We start from the raw sequence: 24766 nt of genomic DNA, 5'->3' as shown, positions 1-24766 counted from the left end.
TCTCACAAGGGGTTGAGACCTCCCTTTGGCCCCCACCTGAGAGATGCTGTCAATAGATCAAGTCTCCACCCTTAATCAATCACTCATGAACATTAGGACATCAGAGTATAAAAAGTTGCACCAATTTGGGGGAGAAATCTCCTGCTATGTCTATAACAGATATTTTAAATAAAATAATGCCTAGAATTTGTTCTCCTAGTAGGGAGGGCATTTTTTTCTAGAAGAACAGATACAAGTTCAGACTGAGCTTGTACTTGGAAAAGGAAAGCAAGCTAGATGTAGTGGCCTTAATAACATGTTTTTTTTCTTACATATTTTAGGTTGCTCCAAATATCTCAATTAGTGAAGAGCAGGTTTTAATGCATTAAAATGTTTGAAAATGTTTATAAAAACTCTACAGTTAAAGAAGTTTAGACTTAAAGCATAAATGGGCACCACATTATTTAAAACACTTTTCGTAAATGGTCAGTTTTCCTAATGCAAAAAAAAAATGCAGATCAATATATGAAGAAAAAATAGACCAATTGGGAAAAATAGGCCAATATGATGAGCAGTTTCCAGGAAAAAAAGGTATATAAGAAAATGCATTTTCTCAGATAATATTAAATAAGATTTTATCTTAAATGTTTATTTCTACTTAAAATACATAAATGCACATTTGTTAAATAATCTTTTGACCTAATTAGTATTTAATGTTTTCTTTATTATGTAACCATTATGCATTGCCTTTTATTTCTAATTCTAGTTTCTTTTAATGTACAACAATAAATTTAAAACCTTCTAAGTCTAGGGGCTGGTATTATGGCATAGTGGGTAGGACTCCACTGTGACACCAGCATCTCATTTGGGCACTGGTTCATGTCCCAGCTGCTCCACTTCCCATCCAGCTCCATGAGTGAGCCAGTGGATGGAAGATCTCTCTCTCTCTGTCTCTCCCTTGCTCTCTGTAACTCTGATTTTCAAATAAAAAAATAAATATTTTTTTAAAAAAGTGATAAACCCTTCTAAGTCTAAAATCCTTAGAGATTTTCTCTTTTCACACCTGATATTTTTGTTCAGGATGTATTTATTTGTTTGAAAGTTAGAGAGAGGGAGGGAGAGGAGAGAGAGAGAGAGAGAAAGAGACAGACACAGAAACACTGCAGTCAGGTCTGGGCCAGACTGGAGTCAGGACCCAGAATCTCCATCCTGGTCTCCCGCTTCAGTGACAAAGCTCTTGGGCCATCTTCTGCTGTCTTCCAAGGCACATTAACAGGAAGCGGGATGGGAAGCAGAACAGCCAAGACTCACACCAGCATTCTGATATGGGATGCAGGCGTTGCAAGTGGTGGGTTAACCCAATGTGCTACAATGCTGGCTGCTCACACATGGTCTATTTTTTTAAATTATGTATGTATTTATTTGTGAGGCAGAGAGAAGGAGAGAGGGGGAAGCAGGGAGGAAGAGAGAGAGCATGAACAAATACTCTCATCCTCTCTCATGCTCCAAATGCCTGCAGTAGCCAGGATGGACTGGGAGTTGGGAACTCCATGAAAGTCATCCACATAGGTGGTGGGAACTCCAAGTACTTGAGCAAACACCATTGCCCACCAGGGTGTGCATTAGCAGAAAGCTAGAATTAGGAACTAGAACCAGGAATTGAGCCCAGATACCTCATTGTGGGGTAGGGAAGTCTTAACTGCTAGGATAAATAGCTCCCCACATAGCCTATATTTAATAGTTTTATTGAGATGTAATTTTATACCAAGAAGCTCACTCATTTTAAATGTATAATTCAGTGATTTTCAATACACTTGCATAGTTGTTCAACTATCAACTGCATATAATTGTTGAACATTTTCATCAATCCAAAAAGAATTCACACCTCCTGCCTTCAACCCACATTTTCCCCAGTTCCAGACCATCACTATTTTCTGGCTTTATATATTTCCCTATTCCAAGCATTTTATATAAATAGAATCATACAATATGTAGTATTTTATGAATGGCTTTCACTTAAGCTAAAGTGCTTTCGAGGTCCACCCATGTTTGTAGTACACATCATTATTTATTCCTTTTTAATTGTATAATATTCCTTAGCAAATAAAATATGTTAAGCAAACTTGGTTAAATTCATTTTGTTTATTTATCAGTTGATTAGACAATTGGACTGTTTACCCCTTTGCCTATTTTAAATAATGGTGCTCTAAAGATTTGTGTACACATTTTTGTATAGGTATATGTTGTCATTTCTCTTGGGTATACACTGAACATTGGGATGGCTACATCAAATAGCAACTTCATAGATACTATTTTGAGGATCTGCCAGGCTGTTTTACACATCTGCACCGTTTTATATTTCCACCAGCAATGTGTAAGTGTTCGTTTCCCCACATCCTTTGCATCCTGTTTGTTCTCTGACTTGCTTTTTTTAAAATTTATTTTGACAGGCAGAGTTAGACAGTGAGAGAGACACAGAGAAAGGTCTTCCTTCCGTTGGTTCATCCCCCAAAGGGCTGCTACAGCTGGAGCAATGCCGATCTGAAGCCAGGAGCCAGGTGCTTCTTCCTGGTCTCCCATGCAGGTGCAGGGGCCCAAGCACCTGTGCCATCCTCCACTGCCTTCCCTGGGCCACAGAACCCGGCGCCCATATGGGATGCCGGCACTGCAGGTGGAGGATTAAAGTGAGCCACGACGCCAGCCCCTCTGACTTGCTTCTTATAGTAATTCTAGTTGAGTGTGAGTGGGCAACTCATGGTGGCTTGGAATTTAATATTCCTTTGTAGAAAAACAAAAGAGCCAGACTTGTGTTTTTAAAAATATATGCTCAGGTCATTTTTCATAGGGGAGAAATACTGTGTGTAGTATGCGTGCTTCAGGCACAGATAGTTTGTGGGACTTACTCTTTCAGCTATTGCGATGTGTTGTCATAATCAAATTAGTAGTCAATGACAATTAAGTTTTTGCCCCTTTCTGTGCACGTATATCCCAGGCTCAGTGGGAAGAACCCTGGCAGAACTTGAGAGATCTGTATGTTCCCAGCTGTGTCCCTAAACCAAAGATCCTAAATAAGCTCATCAACAGATGAGAATTATTTGTCTCCAACATTTCACCAAAGTGACGTAAAGATAAATTGATGAATGGGAAAACCTTAGGGTTTTACTAATGTATTTGTAGCTGCATTCTATCTGTCACACATACACATGCACACACACACATTGCGTTATATGTATAGAGTTGAAAGAATAAAGAAAAGCCTCAATTTGTGTCAGGTGATGGTGGAGATGGCAGTGTTTTCTGGCAAAATGTCAACGAACAAGATGGACTACACAGGAAAACAAGATTACTCATTCAGAGCAACAGCCAACGGCAGTTTTTATTGTTGTTTTTCTCAAGATTCTAATGAGGATGATGGAGTAATTGGTATGCTTCCTGGCAGGAGGTCATCATCTTGTCTTGCAGCACGCAAATCAGAGGGACTCCAGTGTCTTCCTCTTTGCATTATAGTTGTCACCTAGTAACTACAGCCTGAGTGACAGGGTACAAATGACATGTTAGTGGATGAAACGTGGCCATAATTAAATCAGAACCCTTTATTTAACACTTATTCTTTTGCTAACATATCAAATGATCAAAGATGTTTTTATTTAGAAATCCTTTGTCTATATCAGACAGTTTTGAGAGCCATTGCTCATGGTTCAGTCTCATGAACTTTCTTGTTACAGTTTGTGCCTTTCACTTCTGCGACTGGCACTCCACTGTGCCTGCATCGAGAACTGGACTTCCATCTGTGCAGAAAATATTGTGTGAATGTGGATTGCCATGACAAATTTATCCTCACGACTTTCATGCTCTCTGAATTTCTCTCACAAATATCCACATTGGTTGGACTATTATTCCCTCTTCAAAACTCATGCTGTTTTATTTCCCTGACTTGCCCTTTATTCTGTTTTTAATAGATCTATAATCTTTCCATCTCTAATGTTTTACCCTAAAGAGCAGTTTTTTTTTCTCCAAGATCTCTTTGTATCACCATCAGCTAGAAACATTGCACAATGTAGATTCTTCAGCCTGAAGCTAGACCTACTGGGTCAAGAAGTGGCTTCGAAGTGTGTATTTTCACAAGCAACCAGGTACACTGTGGAAGGTGCTTTGCTCTGATTAATCGCACAAGCATGTACCAGAGTAAGTGAACCTTGGACCATAATAAACAATATTCTGTACTGTGGCACTAAGAACTGACTCACTTTCCTCCTTAGCTATATATTACAATGAGGGTTAGAGTTAACACACAATTTTTGTAGAAATATTTTAAAATTATTAGTATAAATATTAAATTATAATATTTATTGAATATGCAACTGGTTTCTAGATAACCCAAAACCACTAATTTGGGAAATCTTACATTTATTTATAATCTCTAAAAATGATACATAATACATGTTACATGCTAACAATTAGGCACTGTCCTTTATGAATCAATTTATTTACATGAATATTTTACATTTATTCATTAAAGATCAAGATGAGCCCATAAGGTGCTCTTATTATCTCGCCATTTCAGATGAATAGGCTGAGGTCTGGGGCCTCATGCACCAACAAATGGAAGAGCTGGGATTTAACACTAGGAAATCCAGCCCCATGCTGTGGTGCTTAGCAGTGACACACATCACTTCTCATTATACAGCAAGTGTATTTCTTGGGGGCGGCACAGTCGGAGCAGCAGGTTAAGTTGCCACTTGTAACACCAGCATCCCACATGGAGTGCCGGTTCAAGTACCAAAGGTTCCCCTTCCAATGCAGTTCTCTGCTGAGGTACCTGGGAAGGCAACAGAAGATAGTCCAAGTGCTTGGGCCACTGCCACTCGTATAGGAGACCAAAATGGAGTTCCTGGCTCCTGGTTAAGGTGTGAGGGAATTAAACCAGTGGAGATTAAGCGTCTCTCTCCTCCCTCCTTCCCTCTCCTCCTCCCCCTCTTCCCCCTTTCTTCCCCCTCTTCCTCTATCATTCTTCCTTTCAAATAAACAGCAAATTGAAAAAAAGGAAACATATTTCTTTAAACTTTGAGCAGTTTTTCAAATATATATAGAGAGTACATAACTACAATTGAGCTTTTATGTCATCATAACTCCACAGCTATATATCTGTGGCATCTAAAGAATATATTTGATCATTTAGACTACATTTGAAGAAAAACTAACCTAAAATGAAGGCTGGAAACAGACATTGACCCTATTCTATAGAGCTTAAAATACAGGGATAAATACAATTTTTTTTCCATTTTATTTTAATTGATTTTAACAGATTCAATATGATTATAGATACAAACCTAAGAATATAATGATATTCTCTTCCTCCCTCCCTCACACCCTTCTTCTTTCTTTTTTTAAACTTTTGAGATAATGTATTTTAAATTTCCATTAGTGCAAAAAGGATTAGTACTTCACTGAATAAGGTCTTTATCATTAAATGATACTGCATTTTATCAAACGGTTTCTGTGCATCTATTGAGATAATTATATGGTTCTTATTCTTCAATTTGTTTATATGATATATCGTTTTTATTGATTTACATATATTGAACCACCCCTGCATTCCAGGGGGAAAAAAAATCTCACTTGGTCCTGGTGAATGATCTTGCTGATGTGTTTTTGATTTGATTAGCTGATATTTTATTGAGGATTTATGCATCTATGTTCATTGTTGATATTGGCCTATAGTTCTATTTCTTTCTTGTATCTTTCTGTGGTTTTGAAATTAATGTGATGCTGGCTTCATAGAAGGGGTTTGGGAGGATTCCTTCACTTTCAACCAGTTTGAATAGCTTGAAAAGGATTGGAATTAGTCCTTCTTTAAATGTCTGATAGAAGTGAGCAGTGAAGCCATCTGGTCTTGGGCTTTTCTTTATTGGGAATGTCTTTCTTAATAATTTAATATCCGTCTTAGTTTTCTGTCTGTTTAGATTTCCAATATCTTTGTTCCTCAATTTTGGTAAATTGTATGTGTTCAGGAATCTATCCATTTCTTCTAGATTTTCCAATTTGTTGACATTTAGCTGTTTGTAGTATTTCCTGATGATTCTTTTTATTACTGTGATATCTGTTGTTACATCTCCTTTTTCATATGATTTTATTGATTTGGTCTTTCTCTCTCTCGTGCGCACTCTCTCTCTCTCTCTCTGCCTCTCCTTCTCTCTCTGTGTAACTCTTTCAAGTAAATAAATAAATCTTTTAAAAAATCATTACATAATGCCTGTCTATGTCTCTTTTAATAGGTTTGGTATTAAAGTCTATTTTGTCTGATATTAGGATGGCTGCCCAGATAATTTTTGCTTTCTGTTAGCCTGTAATATCTTTTTCCATCCTTTCAGTTTCAGTCTGCATGTATCATTGATGGTGAGGTGTGTTTCTTGTAGGCAGAAAATAGATGGGTCTTGTTTGTTGATCCATTCAGCCAGCCTGTATCTTTTAATTAGAGAATTTAGGTTATTTTCATTCAATGTTACTATTGATAAGTAGTGACTTAGCCCCGCCATTTTCCCAAAAGTATTCCCAATGTTTGCTTTGAATTTCCTTTGTTCTTTTGGTACAATTTTTGTACATTCTTTCATAATGATGACTATGTTTTTGTGTTTTTCTGTGTAGCACACCCTTAAACTCACTTGTAAGGTTGGGAGAATAGTGACAAATTCTTTCAGCTTCTCTTTGTTATAGAAGGTCTTTATTTCATCTTAATTCAAGATGAAAGGTAGCTTTGAAGGGTGATATTCTTGGTTGTCAGTTTTTTGTGTTTTTAAGACTTGAGCTAAGTCTCTCCATTCTCTCCTATCCTGTGAGTTTCTAGTGAGAAATCAGCTGTGAGTCTAATTGGAGACCCTCTAAGTAATCTGGCATTTCTCTTGTGCATATTTTAGAATGGTTTCCTTCTGTTTGTTGAAGATCTGACTACAGTGTGTCAAGGTGAAGATCATTTCTGTTCATGTCTTTCAGAAATTCTATGTGCTTTCTGTAATTGGATGTCCCTTTCTTTCTCCAAATTAGGGAATTTTTCTGCTATTATTTTACTTAATAGACCTTTTAATCCATTCTCTCTTTCCCCTTTTTCAGGAATTCCTAAGACCTGTATGTTCAGTCACTTGATGGTATCCCACAAGTCTTCAACACTGTTTTTAATTTTTCTAATTTCTTATTTTTATTTTTTGAGGTATTTCCAAAGACTTGCCTTCTAGCTTGGATATCATTTCTTCTGCCTCAACAAGTCTGTTGTTAAGGCTTTCTACTGTATTTTTATTTGACATATTGAATTCCTCATTTCTAATGTTTCAGTTTGAGTTCTCTTCATTCAAGTCATGTTTGAATTTCTTTAACTCATGAATTTGTTTCTGAGTAATTCTATGATCATTCTTTTAAATTCCTTTTCTTGTATTTATCAGTCTTCTCATCTTCACATTCTAATATTGAAGTGTTGTTGTGTTCATTTGTGGAAGTCATGTTGTCTTCCTTGTTAATATTTCTTGTATTTCCCCATTTATTACTAGGCATTTTTGGAAACACTTGTTAGTTTTCTCCACTGATGGGTTTTAACTTTGAACTATGCCTCTGTGGCTTAGTGGTGTATCTGCTACTTCAGTGAATACCCAGAGGTGTGTTTAGGATGGGGCCAGGTAACTCTGATTAGTGCTCAAGTGTGGTGAGAATCTAGGGTGATACTCAATTTGGGCATAATAGATCTCTGTTCTCAGCAGGGGCAGATTAGGATCATTACTGTTGGTGTAACCCCAACCTCACTTCCTCTCTTCCAATGTGATCAATGCCTGGAGTTGGCCCACAGCTGGTGCAACTCTCACTTAGGCTGGTGACCTGCACAAAAGTTCTGTGCAGTCCTCAGTTGGAGCACAGAACTCTATGCAATGACCCACCCCCGGCAGTCAGGGAGCTCTGAGTCTGTGACACCAGACACAGTGATTGCCCGGATGACCAGCTACACCTCACACCAAATGGTGCAGTCACAGGATTCCCACAGTCTTAGTGCACAAGGCTCCCACAGTCACAGGGTACAGAGAATCCCCTCTCTGCACCATGAGCATGCCCTGTCCATGGAGAGAGCAGAGACATCTCCAGAGCCAGCTGCCTGTGGGTGCTCTGCCTTGGCAGTCTGATCCCCAGTGAGCCTGTGATAGGTGGAGAAGATGGGGGTACCTCACACTCTTAAGTGAGTGCCCAACCCCCTGTCAACTCTTCCAGCCAGACTCAAAGTCAAAGGGAAACACAGATTTTTCCCTCTGGTAATATCTGCCCAGGTGCCTGAGAGTTGCTGCTACTTTTGTCAATACAGTGCCTTCTCCCTGCTGGCTGCCGGGCACCCTCATTCTCAGAGCCTGGCATCTTCTCCAGCCCCCAGCTGTGGGATTCATGTGTGGTTTCCCTGGCTTGTTGCTGCTCATCCACACATTCCACATCACTCCACGGTGTCTCTTCTCTCTGTAGAGTTTCCACTGCAAACTGCTCTCCAACTCTCCTCTGGAGTACCCTTCCTCCACTCTTGTTCTGCTATCTTCCCCTAGTCAGAATTAGCACGTCTTTTCCTGATTCAGCCATCTTGGGATCATGATAAATACAATTTTAATACTCAAAGAATGCAAATGTTCAGTGTTGGCACATAATGCAAGCTATAAGTACATAGAACTGGGAGCCCTGTTGATAGGGGGCTTTTTTCTAGGCGTGGAAGCCATGAAGACCCTTCTTGGGTGTGGATGAGTGAAGGTATGGAAGATGGAGAGGAATTAACTTAGTAAGGAATGCATTGGTGAAGGGAACGCTGTCCCATGAAATGACAGATTGGTGCTGTGTACAGATACACTGTCAAGGTTATCCAGAAAAGGTGGGATGCATAACTGAGCTTCCAACCAAGTGAAGACTTGAAGGGTTTAGATTATAAAGATGGGAAGATAGGGAGAGAAAGGACTAATGTTTGCTGATTTCCACATAGCAGCTAACAGGTTGGAAATCTGCTCAGGCTCAGAATCCACAAATGATTAGAGGTTCTGAGAAACACTCGTGGGTTCAACTCCGAGCCCCCAAAGGACTACACAGCAAGAGAAAGACCTGGAGATGATCATCCCTCAAGACTGAAGCTGCGACTCATGGCCTCAGCTCCTCTACTCTCTGCTGACTGCCTGTGAGAAGCAAAAGTGAGTCCACTCCAGAGGGAGACACAGCATGGAGTGCTGCAGGTCGTGACTACAAAGTCAAAGGCTGCCAAGAGACAAGATCTGAATGACTGAACACACCACACTCCATAAATACAGGGTAACAGAAGACCCAAAGAGAAGTTACCAGACTTGGACTTCAACATACATGTATGTTATGTGTTTTTAAAACATAGGGTAAAATGGAGAATATTACCATGTACTGGAAAAGAATAAAAGGAATCAAATGGAAACATCAGAATTTTTAAAAATAAGAACTCAGTGGCTGGTTTTAATTGCATATGAACAGCTGAAGAAAGGATAAGTAATAAGTTGATGGTTACAGATAGAAAATATAGAAAAGGATAAAACATATATCATACATATTAAAAACATCTAACATGGGGTAAGGCTCCAAAAAGGAGAGAATACAGAAAATACTTTCAAAAATAACAGAAAAATCAAGCACATTGAAAAACCAATATGGACTTTCTTTTGAAATAAACACTATATATCTAAAGACTTCATAATAAAATTTCTGAAAATTGAAGACAATGGAGAATCTGAGAATCTGTTATACTGTGCATTACTTTCCAAAGAGAATAATAGCTCCGGGAACAGACTCAACACAGGGGAAGGCAGAAGACAAAGCAATGTCATAGTTAAGCGCAATGAGAGCATAAACACAGCCTAGAACCTCTTATACTCTATTTTCCTTCAAAAACAAAGGCAAAATGAGGACGTATTCTGGAAAAGAAAAACCCAGAAAATCTGTCACTAGTAAACTGCAATATAGGGAGCACTGAAGAACATATCTTATCAAAGGCACATGATCTGGGGCCGGCACTGTGGCGTAGCAGGTAAAGCCACCTGTAGCACGGCATCCCATTATTGGCACTGGTTCCAGTCCTGGCTGCTCCACTTCCTGTCCAGCTCTCTGCTATGGCCTGGGAAAGCAGCAGAAGATGACCCAAGTCCTTGGGCCCCTGCACCCACGTGGGAGACCCAGAGGAAGCTCCTGGCTCCTGCTTTGGATAGGTGCAGCTGTGGCCAACACTGTCATCTGGGGAGTGAATCAGCAAATGGAAGACCTCTCTCTCTCTCTGCCTCTGCCTCTTTATAATTCTGCCTTTCAAATAAATAAATAAAATATTTGAGAAAAATTTTTAAAGAAGAATGAAAAGAATATATATACATATATGTTGGTAAATCAAGATGACTATTGAGCATACAAAATAATAATTAGAAAAAAGGAACCTGTATAAATAATTCATGATAAACAATAGTATTAAAAACAGAATTTCATTAAATGACACTTGATTATTCAGAGTTCCTTATTACTTGAGTAGTTGCAAATGTATTAATAGAATTATCACTTAAACAATCTAAATTAATATAATTATCAGTTTATTATACTATTTATGTTAGTTAAGGGCACATTTTGAACTTGTAGGGTAAACATTGAAGGAGTAGTGATAAGGATCATTTAATGATGAGCTAAGTGAAAGAAAATTTATCAACAAAAATACTAAAGCCAGAAATAAAAAAAATATGAATATAAAATTAACAAGAATTAAATGCTAACATATCAGTAATTGTATTAATATAAATGAATTAATATTCAGGCTAAAAGGGAATATTTCTTCTGCTATATTAGCAAATAAGCATATGCATCTCACATCAAAAAATGCCTAAAATATGAAGACAAAACCAGCTGAAAATAAAATGTTTTCAAAAATACAAGCAAACAGCAAAGAAAATAAAGCTGGTATATATAATCTTGAAAAAGACCTTAAAAGGCAAGAGTGATGCATTTTTAAACATATTAGTGGCATTTCATAAGGACTAAAAGTGACAAGATTTTGCAGTCTTAATTTAGTATGTCTCTAATATACTATAGCTTTAAAATATGTAAAGCAAACATGGACAGAATTAAAAGGTATATAAATCTATAATCTTATATTTTACCACAACTTTTTGAGTAACTGAAAGAATAGCCAAAAAAAAAAAAAAAAATACGGAAGACTTGAAAAGCACAAGGATACACTTCTAAGTGCTACTAGGAATCAGGTAGTGGCTGTCTTGGGGGAGAGAAGGGATTTTGTAACTGGAAAGGTGCATCAAGAAAGCCTCTGAAAAGCCTCCAGGGTTCTGTTTTTTGATCTGGTTGTGAATGCATGGAGGCATCCACTTTGTGAGAATTCATTAAGACAAATACTTATGACTTATGCACTTCTCAGAGTATGTTGTACTTCAACAAAATAGTCTAGCTTTTTTATTTTTTAAATGGGTATTCATATAAAGAGAACAGATTTCATGAAGTTCATAGATATAATTCTAATAATTTAATACTTTCCTCCTTCTTCCTTTTTTTTATTTTTTGTGATAACATTTGAAATCTACTTTATAGGCACAGGCTGAATGCTCCACTATTTATAGTTCAACAAATACAAAGTAAAAAGATCTTTATTCAGCAGGAATATAGTCAAATCCCAAGATGTCAGTTTCATTCATATACATTACATTTTTGTAGCCTATATATTATTAAATATATTTTGTGGTCTATATATTAGCTCCCAGTTTGTTTTTGTTTTGAAAGAGAGAGAAGAGAAGGGAGACTAAAGCAAAAACATGTAAAAAAAAAAATCCCTGTATAAGGAGTGAGTGCATGAGTACAACACTGAATAAAGCTAATGAATGTAGTTAACTTGGGGCAGAGGGTGGGTGGGAGTCAGGGAAGGGAAAAGAAAAAGAGAATGAAAGAAAATGAGGAAAAAAAAATAAAAGATAAAAGGAAAGAGACAAAAACAGAGTGGTTAGAAATGAGCTGGAGAAATAAGTAAACATAGCATGTCTCTAAGGCCCTGAAAAATTGGATTTCTTCTCTAATAACAATGGAATCCAGAGAACAGGGTTTTGTTGTGGTGTGATAAGATGTACAGTTTGACTATTTCCAGCTGAAAGCATTGAAGAAAGGGAAAAGTAGCTACAGGTGGATGATATGCTAACAGTGGTCCAGCACAAGGAGGAGATGGCTGCCTGGGTTTCAGGATTGCTGGTGGAATTTGAGAAAAGAGTCAGCACAGGAAATGCTGGGGGAGCTCCAGGAGTGGATACTGCCACGGACTTGCAGAGACAGACAGGCATCAAACATGGCACTCTGCTTAGAATACCACCCCAAGTTTTCCAGGCTCCAAAATGCTGGAAGAAATCTTGTAAACACATTTTACTTTTCCATAAATCTTTCTTCAAAAAAAGTAATTGCTTTACTGACTAGTTAGGACCTCTTGGTATTCTAGCTTGGTAACACTATTTTATGGATTAGTTGTTTTAACAGGTATTTCCTGTTCTTTCTGAGTTCATCTCATTTGAACCAGAATTTTGCATGTATTTTATAGAGATGGGCTAATAGTCCCTGATATATTGGTAGACAGTAATTAAATTTTAAAAATATGTTGTCTATTGTTATTTTTTGTTTTTTGAAAGAAATATACACAGCTTTTGATTCATTTATTGATTGTGCCATCTTATGGGAAAATTAACAATGTTTGTGTGTGCATTTTCTTTTTTTTTTTTTTTCTTTTTCTTTTTTTGACAGGCAGAGTGGACAGTGAGAGAGAGAGACAGAGAGAAAGGTCTTCCTTTGCCGTTGGTTCACCCTCCAATGGCCGCCGCGGCCGGCGCACCACACTGATCCGATGGCAGGAGCCAGGAGCCAGGTGCTTCTCCTGGTCTCCCATGGGGTGCAGGGCCCAAGCACCTGGGCCATCCTCCACTGCACTCCCTGGCCACAGCAGAGGGCTGGCCTGGAAGAGGGGCAACCGGGACAGAATCCGGCGCCCCGACCGGGACTAGAACCTGGTGTGCCCGCGCCGCTAGGCGGAGGATTAGCCTAGTGAGCCGCGGCGCCAGCCATGTGTGCATTTTCAAGTTTCTTTCTTTGAATGATTTATGTCAAAATTAGATCATTTTAAGCTGTCTGTGATAGGCCTGTTACATGCAAATTTTATTATAAGCAAATTAAAATTTCCCTCTTAAATTTTCTATGTATATTACTTTCATATTAATTTCTAAGTATTTGGTCATTTCTCTTCTTTCAAAGATTCCATAGTAGTCATTAATTATATATTATGCTCTATTGTTTGTGTAAAATAGATATGTAAAGGAACTCCATGTTGTCCAAATACACTAGAATTCTCACACACCTAACTGCTTATATTTTCTAGTAATTTACTTACAAAGCTTCTTTTTACATTCTTATGTAAAGAAGAGAATATCAATAGTCAATAGTTTCACACTTATTATTCTTCCTTAAGGCTTTTATTTATTTATTTCCCATTTAGGCATTTTATTTACATGTATGCATAATATCCCTAAACAAAAATGCCAAGATTTCCCCTCCTGTATGTTTTTGTCTTTCTCCTTCATGGTCAGCAATGCCAGCTGTCAGTAGAATGAAACCAAATTGGGGAATGGGAGAAGACTGTTCTGTCGTTGCCTCAGTCTTTCAGTTGGATGACAGATCTGGAACTGACTACTCCACACTCGCGATTTATCCTGCTTGTGGTGTTGACAGCTTCCTCAGTGCTGTGACTATCAATGACTTCAAATTTTCCAATGCCACCCTGCTCTACCATCAGATGATGACTTTGGGGCATGGCCTAATTAGAACCCCGCCCTTGCCTCTCTTTTTGTCATCACTGATGCCCTTGAGGCATTAGTAGGCCGTTCCTGCCCACCATTATGGAGGTGCAGAAAGGTGCCATAAAGAGCAAGAAAAATTTGACACCCACAAAATTCTACCCAATTAGAATAAGGACACCGAGAAGTCAAAATAACTATGTATTGGCCTAGGGTACTGACATGTAGCATGATTAGACATGGGTAGCTTGAACTCCATCCTCTGTTCCTCATCTTATAACTGGGGTATGTAGCAGAACAAACTTGTTAATATTCAGAGACAAATATGAGGAAGGAGAAGACACAATGAGCTTGAACCCTATATGCATGTATTTTGTGATCTCAGTGAACCAAGGAAATAACTATTAAATTGAGGGATACCCGACATAGAGATTAACTTTAATAAAGTTCTTGATGCTTAGTCTACTCTTAGTTAGGAAAACATCACCAAGATTAAAGCCTTTTAAAAATGTAGGGTCTTTTTATAATGTTTATACTTGGGATTTCTCTGATATAGTTTTAATCAATGGGACAATGTGTCTAGGTTTAAAAAGAAGTATTTATTTAAAGAGTTATAATTTCAATTTAGGTTGAAAGGGTCATGGAAGACAGGTAGTGGCACAAATGCCTCTTCATTGTTTTGTTTATTTAAGAAGTGTGAATTGGACACCTGCTATCCATCAACGTTCGAGAGCAAAAGCATGTAAAGAAAAGTATGAGCGCATATGCTTACAATTTGCCATGGCAAAGCAGACATGTAAATAAATACTGTGGTCAGTTGTTGAAAGTGCTATTCCAGCCACAAGAGGATGGTTGCTTGTATGACCAGCATTGCCATTCTAGTGTTACTTTACCACCGAGATGATACGACATTTCATTTCCATCTCTTGGTCACGTCCGAGTGCTTTGTTGTGAAGGAAGAGAAACATGTCAGATGTGAGCAGCGGTGACACTAGATTTGTTAGTTTTACATGGATGATCTATAAATGAGTTTTCTCTAATCCCTCATGCCTACCAAGATGCCCATATCCTTGTCATTCCAACTCAGAATTAGCACAGGAACTTCCTAGTTGTTGTTGTTTTGATTTTTTTTTATTTGACAGGTAGAATTATAGACAGTGAGAGAGACAGAGAGAAAGGTCTTCCTTCTGTTGGTTCACTCCCCAAATGGCCGCTATGGCCGGCGCTGGGCCGATCTGAAGCCAGGAGCCAGGTGCTTCCTCCTGGTCTCCCATGTGGATGCAGGGCCCAAGCACTTGGGCCATCCTCCACTGCACTCCCGGGCCACAGCAGAGAGCTGGACTGGAAGAGGAGCAACCGGGACTAGAACCCGGCGCCCATATGGGATGCAAGCACCGCAGGTGGAGGATTAACCAAGTGAGCCACGGCGCAGGCCCCAGAACTTCCTAGTTGTTTTGTCTGGCTCTGCCTGTTTGCCTTTGGAGGGAAGATTAGAGGAGAAGACATTTCAGTTTTCAAAACATGGGTCTGCCTGTATGTGTTTCCACCTGGGCAGCCTTGGCCTTATTTCCATAGGGAATGACTTAGAGGACTCTTCTCTGGTCTCCTTGTGTCTTTCCACTCTCCCCCCGTCACCCGCCCCTGCTCCCATGTGTTGGTATTCTGAACAACTCTGGAAGCACTCTGTAGGCACTCCATTCCTCTGGCTCCACATCTCTAATAACAAGTTTAGATTGGTTCTACAAGGTCCATTTCAGGTATTTTAGCATTCTTTGACATTTTCTCAAAGACCACTCAAGCTCTATCATATATAATCCTATGTTTATAGTATGACTGTTGTCATTAGTATTGTGAATTATGAAAGTTCCCACCAGATACTGTGAAATCCTTGAAGATAAGGATGTTTTCAGTAATGAAACCTATCACATATCACCACATTTGGTTTACCATTAATGCCACAAAACATTATAATTCGCCCAATTTATGAATGGATGATGGTGAAAAGATAAAACAAAGTGTCGTATCTTTTCTCTAAGCCAGTATCATACCTGTGTATTTTGTAAAATAAACACTGATCTCATATTTTCCTAGTAGATCCATTCCAGAAAAGCTATGAATAAATTAAATCATAGAGAATGGTGTTTTCAGTGCAGTAGGAAAGTCACACTTCAAAGAATGCAAGTAATGAATTTTTCCATGTAAAAGAATAGCTTGCAACAAGAACAACCACTCTCTTCCCATGCTGCCTTGATTTTCATTTTATAAATTGGGAATTTCCTAGGTGGCTTTTATAAACTGGGGATTTCATAGGTAGAGCTCACCTAAGTAAAGGTTTTCATGCAATTAGACTTCTAGTGATAAGTACAACAGAAAAGAAAACTGATGAAATGACACAAGGAATCCATTCGTGTGTTGTAAATATTACTTAATGTCAAATGTGAAACTGAACATTTTGCCAGAGTCTCAACTTAAATCATAGCTACTTTATTCAAAGCCGTTACTAATGCCAGCAATCCATAAATTAAAGAGAGCAGAGGGACAGACAAAACTAATGACTGCATTTTGGCAGGTTTGAAGTGAGCCTGCCAGAGCGAACTGAATGTCAATACTACACAGGAATAAAGTGGGCCTGGAAGCTACAAAACACAGCAGATCCTGATTGCCCAAACCTAACAGGAACACCTTGGGGAAAATCATAGGATAAACATGCTCTTCTTGTACACTGAAAAGAAAACAGGGCCGGCGCCGGGACTCACTAGGCTAATCCTCCGCCTAGCGGCGCCGGCACACCGGGTTCTAGTCCCGGTTGGGGCACTGGATTCTGTCCCAGTTGCCCCTCTTCCAGGCAGCTCACTGCTGTGGCCAGGGAGTACAGTGGAGGATGGCCCAGGTACTTGGGCCCTGCACCCCATGGGAAACCAGGATAAGTACCTGGCTCCTGCCATCAGATCAGTGCGGTGCGCCGGCCGCAGCGCTCCAGCTGTGGCAGCCATTGGAGGGTGAACCAACGGCAAAGGAAGACCTTTCTCTCTGTCTCTCTCTCTCACTGTCCACTCTGCCTGTCAAAAAATAAAATAAATAAATAAATAAATAAAAAAAAACAGCAAATGCAACTGCAGAAACTAGAGAGAGAGGAGTCAACACTTGATAATTACAGTACTACATGTGTGGTCCTATGCATCGCATTGCAAAAAAGAAACATTTTGTGTATAGGTTGGGGAGACAAATTCTGAGAGCTATTCTATTGTAAAACATTTCTAAATCGGAAATCACAAAGTCTGATACTGAAACTTAACACGGAAATTGAGAGTCACCCTATTTTAAGCATTTTCTTATGCTCTTTCTTCCCAGTGTTCTACATTGCCAATGACTTGAACTGCAAGTGCATGAACTGCAAGTAATAAATAAGCACTACTTGAACAGTCAGAATTTCTTTGAGCGTGTATGCCTTATCATATCCCCATTTTGTGCCTGTTTTTTTTTTCCTTTAAACTTCGTATTTCCTGTAAGTTTTTTGACCAGAAGCAGGATAGAAATAGAAGAAGACATAAATTTCAGGCATGTACTAGGGTACTTCAAAAAGTTCATGGAAAATGAAATTAAGAGTTTTTTGATTGAAAACTTTTTTTGGTAAAGATTTGAAGAGAGAGCCGGTGCCGCGGCTCACTAGGCTAATCCTCCGCCTTGCAGCGCCGGCACACCGGGTTCTAGTCTCGGTCGGGGTGCCGGATTCTGTCCCGGTTGCCCCTCTTCCAGGCCAGCTCTCTGCTGTGGCCAGGGAGTGCAGTGGAGGATGGCCCAAGTGCTTGGGCCCTGCACCCCATGGGAGACCAGGAGAAGTACCTGGCTCCTGCCATCGGATCAGCGCAGTGTGCTGGCTGCAGCGCGCTGGCCGCGGCGGCCATTGGAGGGTGAACCAACGGCAAAAGGAAGACCTTTCTCTCTGTCTCTCTCTCTCTCACTGTCCACTCTGCCTGTCAAAAAATAAAATAAAATAAAATAATTAAAAAAATTAAAAAATTAAAGATTTGAAGAGAGAGAAAGAGAAGGAGAAAGAGAAAGAGATCTTGCATCCTCTGGTTCACTCCCCCAAAAGACTGCAACAGAAAGCTGGGGTGGTGCCAGGCCCAAGCCAGGAGCCAGGAGCTTCATCTGGGTCTCCCACATGGGTGCAGGGGCCCAAGAACTTGGACCACCTTCCACTGCTTTCCCAGGCACATTAACAGGGAGCTGGATTGGAAGTGGAGCAGCTTGGATGTGAACCTGCACCCAAATGGCATGCCAGCGCTGGAGGCGGCGGCTTAATTTTCCATGCTACAGCGCTTGCTCCTGATTGAAAACTTTGAAATCTGTGAGTAACTTCCTCAAAATATGCATTTCTCACAAACTTTTTGAAGTTGCAAAAACTGTTTAAAATCCACATATAGGTTTTCTCATAATATGCATTTTCCATGAATTTTTGGAAGTTGCAAAGATTATTTGACATCCATGCATGACTTTTTCATAGTAAACATTTTCTGTGAAGTTTTGGAAGTACCCTCATAGTTGGGCATATGGCTGTCGTTTTAGGAGAAAACATTCAATCTATGAACAAGGTGATTTATTTTATTAACCTAAAGGTCTATTCCATATTTTTCTATGGGCCATTTAATAGAAGCTATAAAGATGGAAGGTCAAAAATTATGCTGTTTCCTTGATTTTTACCTTTCTCCCCCTCATGTTGTGTGATGATACAAGAAAAGGCAGTGGGGGGAGCAGTCAAAGGCCCATTCTTGGAAGAAGATTCCCAGTGAATTAATATCACTTCAAAAAAAAAAAAAAAGAAATAGAACAAATTTAATGTAACTTAAAACAGTTTTGGTTGGCAATATTTTCTGTCCAGGTTTAGTCTAAAGTTGAACAGTCTAAGAATAACAGTGTTGAATGTGCATTTGTAGGGCTTTTGAAGTCAGTTTGTGCCACCCCAAATGCATCACTAAAACTCTAACCCCCAAGGTTATGGTGGTTAGAGGTGGGGTGTTTGGGGATGATTAGGCCTTGCGGGCAAAGGCCGCATGGCTAGGATTTAGTGCCCTTCTAAACGCACCCCTGCCAGCTCTCAGCCTGTGAAGACACCATGAGCAGGCTGTGTCTAGGAACCAGAAAGCGGACCTCACAAGACCAGCTGGACCTCCAGCCTCTACAGCCGTCAGAAATAAATGTCTGGGGCTCCTGAGGCAGCCAGTCGATGGCATTTGGTTGTGGCAGCTGGCATGGACTAGTTAACAAGCCTGCCTCAGGAGGACCCCCAGCGTGTCTATTACATTCTAGGCAAATCATAGCCATGTTTCTTTAAAAGCTGATTTTGAAGCCAAATGCAACCCAAATCATATATGAGGGAACTTCAAAAAGTTCATGGAAAAAAGGAAGGAACCGGGAGAAAGAAAGATAAGTAATTGTAAATCTATGCTGTTTATATTAATATCACATTAACATGAGAGTTTAGTGATTATCATGCATTTGTTATGAGAGTCGAACGTATTAATAAATTTCTTAAAGTTCACGAACAACAATTAAAAATAAGTTTTTGTATGAAAAATTTTTGAAATCCACGCAGTTTTTTATAATATGCATCTTCCATGAACTTTTTGAAAACCCCACCTATAATATACTAAATGCATGCTTACGGGTAAGGCGCATAATTTACATGTCATCACTAACAATTCCTCAGAACGTTCTGCTTTGTGAGTTCCAAAGTGGCCTGTTAGCCCTTTTTATACAGAGATTTTCTGGGAATGTAAAAAACGTTAAAGATTCCCAAATCCCTCCTAGAATCTCTCCGACTGCTGCCCCACCCTTCGCAGGGAAGAGTGCGCTTTTCACACACGCCACACACACGCACGTGCGCGCGCACACGCGCGACTGTGAGTTCACGCCCGCATCCGTCTGTGTCTGCTGCACCAGGTCCTCCAGATCTGGCTTGGGAGCTGGCTGTGAGGGTCTGCAAATGAACTTGACCACCCAGTGCGTGCTCGCTCCTGGGAGCGCGCGGCCCTGTGCAGCCCCCGGCGCAAAGCTGCGGTTGTGCCTGATTCAAAACAGCGTCCAGCAAGGTGGCGACCGGAAAAGCCAGGGCGTGGTCACTGGGCAACCAGCCGCCTGGGGTAGAGGGTGGAGAAACCCGCCTTGGGGCCTGGGCCCCTGAGAATGCCCCTTCCCCCTGGGGGATTCCCAGGCTTGGACTGTTGGGGAGCGGCTGGGATCGGATCCCGGCAGGCAAGGGAGAAGGAGCCCAAGAAACAAAGCCGCCCGGGGGACCGCGACGGGGGGCGGAGGCCTGGAGGACGGTGCAGCCTGTGACGCCAGGTGTGCTGCGAGGAGGGCGGCCTGCCAGCCCGCTCCGCCGGACCCCAGCAGAGCTGTTCTGGGCCCTGGAAGCTGCCGCGGTGGCGAATGGGGAGGCAGAGCGCAAGCCTGGAGACGCAGCGCGCGTGTCCCATAGTAACCCGAAACAACATTATTTATAAGCTGCCACCCCCAGCTCCCCCGCCACCTCCCCGGGGGTTCCTTCGCCAGACTGGCACGGTGCCGTCTCGCTCTCCCCTGCCTTGCCCACCCTCTCCCAGGCGCAGCCACGGAGCGCTTCGCAGACGATCAATAGTTAACACCGGGCAAGCAGCAGGCGGCGGCTCCACCCGCGGCAGTCCCCGTAGCGCCTGTTTGTAAAAAGCGGAGCGTGCTTGCGCCGCGCGCGTGCACCTGCCCGAGCAGGGGTGCGTGGGGAGGGGTTCCCGGCTCTGCCAGTACCGTTGTCGGGGGGCGGAGGGGGGGGCTTGCTTAACCTTGATGCTGTCCGAGGCTTTTGTGGTCTAGCTCAGTTCAGGCGGAGCACCCTGCGTGCGCGCGGGCACACACACACACACGCGCACACACACACCGCCCGGCGGGCTCCCCGCCCTGAGGGACAAGTGCGGCGCCCGCGGCACCTCGCGCCGTCAGCCGGGGCCGCGCCGCCCAGTGTCCCCGCGTGCGCCCCGCGCGCCTGCTGCGCCGCTGCCCTGGCGGTGTGGACGGCGATCGCGGCGGACACGCACGCTGTCTGATCTTGTTCTCGCCGCTCGCTTGCTCCGCTCCCGGCTTTTTTGTTGGAAGCAACCCCCCCACCCCCGGCTTCTTTCTTTCCCCCCACCCCCTTATTGGAGGCAGCCAAAAAGAGTTGATTGCTTATAGGGATCAGCTGGCGAGCGGAGCGGGGCAGGGGTGAGCCGGGGCTGGGAGCAATCGAAGACCTGGAAGATTTTTTTTTCTTCTTCAAAAAGCCATCCCCACCCAGTCATCAGCCAGTGCCATCACTACTTTAATCTTCGCCAGGACAATGGATTAAGTTACTGTTCCCTGGGCCAGAAGTCGAATTCGGACTTGGGGCAAGATGAAGGAAAAGGCGATGATCAAGACGGCTAAGATGCAGGGGAACGTGATGGTGAGTGCTGGCGGCCGGGGCGCGGGCGCTCGTGAGGAGGGTCTGTCCTCCGGGGTCCCGAGCCGCCTGGGAATGGCAGCCACCCCCGTGGCCGTGCGCGCGGCGGCGCTCCCACCGCGTCCGACCTGAACGCACCCGGAGGCGCACCGGGTGCGGAGGAGCAGGCATTTATTTTGCCAGTCGCAACTTCTTTGCGGTCGCTTTGCTTTGGGCATGTGGCTTTGTGTGTCTGGACGCGCGCGGGGTGGGTTGTGCGAGGTGAGGAAGGGGCTGCCTGTGGACCAGCCTTCTCCAGCCGCGTGTGTGCCCAGCAGATCCCCAGGTCTGTTCTCCAGAAAAGGAGGGAGAGAGAGAGAGAGAGAGAGAGAGAGAGAGAGAGAGAGAGAGAGAGAGAGATCGCTTCGGTTAGGGAAGGTCCACCCGGTGGATGCCCGCGCCGGCCTCGGGTTTGCAAGTCCCCAGAGCTGAGACCTGTTGGGGTTTGCCAAGCGCCCGGCTTTCTCCCCCAGCGGCCGACATCGCGGCCACTGCCACCCATCGGGCGGGGCCCTGCTACCCGGGGTTTCGGAAAGATGACTTCCCCTGAGGGTTGACTGTGCCAGACAGGGTAATGATGGCACGTATGTCCCCCAAGAATAACCATGCGCTGGGGAGACATTGCTGGTCCGCGGGAGGCTTGGGGCTGCAGGCCAGGGGACATCTCAGCATGGACAAGTTTGCTAACTTGAGAACCCTGTGTCCCGCCTCCCCAGTGAGCCAAGCCCCCCTAGCCTGCCCCACGCAGGGCCGCTGGTCCTAGGCGGACCTGCTCTCCTGATTCCAGCAGCCCCAGGCCTGTCGCCGAGGGGTCAGGGGGCTGGAATCTCCTGGCGAGGACGAGGAGGTTGCCATCTTGTTCTGTTGAAATTGTGTGCCTGCCTGTGTTTACTTGGGCCATGTGTTAACCCTTTAGGGGTTGGTGTGGGATGCTTAGCCAGAAACCCCTGGTGTTGTGCTGCTCAGGGGTAGTTTTTGTCTGAGGGAGAGACGAGGAGATGGGGGCTGTCGCGTTACTTCTGATGGTTCAGCAGGAGAGAATACTTTCAGTGGGTCTGGAGTTGTTTACAAAAGTGGGTTGGATCTGGGAGTGGGAAGAGTGTGGGAGAGCCCTTCCGTGGCCCATTTCTGCCCCTTCAGACAGAAAGGGACAAGAACTGAGAATTATTTTAATTGAACAAATATCTGGCTGGTTAGCCACACCCTCAGCAAGGCACCTGTTGCCTGCCACAGAGGAGTGCCTTGGAACTGGACTTTTGGGTTGAGGTGTGGGCTGCTCCAGTCAAATCAGCTCTCAGAAGTCCTTGTTCCAGGCCTTCTGCAGCCTGTGGGGTCTCCAGCTGTTGGCTGCTGTGTAAAACTGCATTTTTTAAAACTAATTTCTCTACCCTGTTTTTTTAGCCATTGTGCAGGTCCACATGATTTCTTGTAGGAACAGGGAGCAAATGTGTGTAATATTTTAATTAAATGTCCACCCACACCCGTTATTCTCCTTTTATACTGTGTCATAATGTACTGGTAAAACCTACATATAAGATTGAGGCTGAAGATTAAGATCCATTTTAATTTTACTGATAATGATGAATTATTGATTGCTCATATAAGTCTATTATCAAAGAAGTGTTTCTACTCATAACTTATATGGTGTAGCATGCTGTAGTAAAATCTTTGTGTTACATGTTTATGCAGACTTTAAGGTCTTCTGTCCCACTATCCCCTTCAAAAATAAAGAATGAAGTGATTGCTAATTCACATGTCTTACGCTCTGAAAAAGGATTTTCTGTGCGATTTTTTATTTATTTATTATTTATTTATTTATTTTAGACCCCTTGCAGTGTCTAATGTTGCTAAGTGTAATTAGAGCTAGTTGAACTGAGCCTAGAAAATTCTACAGCCACCAGTATTTTAGGAGTCATCCTTTGGACCACGAGGAAAGTGAGATGCAAGCTTGTTCAACTTTTACATTCGGTCAGTTCTTAAATTGATAATTACAACTCTACAGCCTGGTTTGTGACTTATTAGAAATTTTCTGTTTCTAACAAAATGTGTGTGGCTTCAACTGGGTGATTGTTTCAGACTTACATCATGAATTTGGGATTTATCATCAATTGCATTGGAAGCATCACTAATCACAGCCTGTCTTGGATGGGATCACTGGCAAACTCCTTGCACTCCCAACTTGATTGGAATTCAGGTGATAGCTTCACATTAAGATGAGGGCTGATTTACTCTGATGGCTGCCAGTTGGGTTGCCGCACATCTGCCTGCTACAAAAAAGTATCAGAATGTTTTGCATTATGCAATATCCGAGCCTCCACATACACACTGGGACACACAGACCAAATCTTAGTTCAGAGTTCTCAGAGCTCTTGGAGCCGTCTGGACTCACATTTGAGGTTTGATATTTAAGAGAGAAAGAGAGAGACAGACACTCTGCACTGTCCAAATGGCCACGGAAATGCCAAATCCACTTAACAGCTCTGCGTGTGAGTTGTTTTTTTAATCCAGTCTCCTCTTGTTTCTGTGCACATTGTGCGAGCATCCTGGACCTTGGTCTGTTCTGTCACTGACCCACAAGCACTGTGACAGCAACGTCCTGACTTGACCTTGCCCTGCCACATTGCTTAGTTGAAACGCTAACCTTCTAAAATCTTAATCAGTGGTATCTTCCCCACAGGTTGCTTTAGCAGTATTTCTGATTACAGTTTGAGCGTTAAGCTAAGGCTGTCTTATCGTGTTTTGTGTTAATCAACAAGTAAAAGAAATGCCACCAGAGCAGTCACTTCACAATTTCTATTTTAATTTTTAAGAACAGTCGATTTCATAAGCTACTTGTAGCAAGGCAAGAACTCACAGCCTAACCAGGCGACATTCAGTCTGCCTTTTCAATACCCTGAGAGAGATCAAGTGTTTTTAGTCTCACATCCAATAGGACTTTCAAAAATAATTGTTCGCTCATAAAATCCACACTTGAAAATTCACAGGGAGGCTCACGTGCACACTTTTTCTTCCAGCCTTTTATTGCTCATGTGTTGACTTCTTTATTTAGCAGAGGCATCTGCTCTTGCCATAGGTCCTAGGGTTGATGGAAAATGTTAGCTAAAGACACGACTTCGTCCTCCCCTCCTCTGTCCGCATGAATGTTTCCCAGGTACTGAATTGTCTAATAGACACCGGGCAAAGGTTGCGAATCTTGGGGGCTAGCCCTCGGAGAGGAAATGAGGGTTGACCATGCCGTTGTGGGTGGCATCAGAGGACAGTCAGAAATAGACTCACAAGATCAGAGACCTGCAAGATGTGGAGTCACTCGAGAATCCTGTGGATGATTGGCATTGGTTCTGAATGAAAGTTGTGATCTGGGAATTCCCTCTGCAGGCAAGCCACACGTTTCCTGTGGTCATGGAGACTGCTTTTAAAGGTTGTGGTTCACTATTGGGAACTCTCTGTGGTATTATAAGCCTAG

The 24766-nt window shown here is 42.3% G+C and overlaps 1 protein-coding gene across 2 annotated transcripts in view; it reads left to right on the top strand.

Moving 5' to 3' along the window:
• The window catches only part of DPP6 (dipeptidyl peptidase like 6), a 1252024-nt gene that overhangs the window by 133441 nt on the left and 1093817 nt on the right, over window positions 1-24766 (top strand). Inside the window, exon 1 of one of the 2 annotated variants that reach the window (XM_051857105.2) lies at window positions 20657-21267. The exons of the other annotated variant lie outside the window; for it this stretch is intronic. Within the exon in view, the coding sequence (XP_051713065.2) occupies window positions 21217-21267 (51 nt within the window). The 5' untranslated portion in view covers window positions 20657-21216. Of the gene's footprint in view, window positions 1-20656; window positions 21268-24766 lie in introns of those variants that run through there. 2 annotated transcript variants of the gene reach the window in all.

Source organism: Oryctolagus cuniculus, chromosome 7 (assembly GCF_964237555.1).
Source record: "Oryctolagus cuniculus chromosome 7, mOryCun1.1, whole genome shotgun sequence".
NCBI classification, from domain to species: Eukaryota; Metazoa; Chordata; class Mammalia; order Lagomorpha; family Leporidae; genus Oryctolagus; species Oryctolagus cuniculus.
This window is presented reverse-complemented; position numbering and strand designations above follow the sequence as displayed.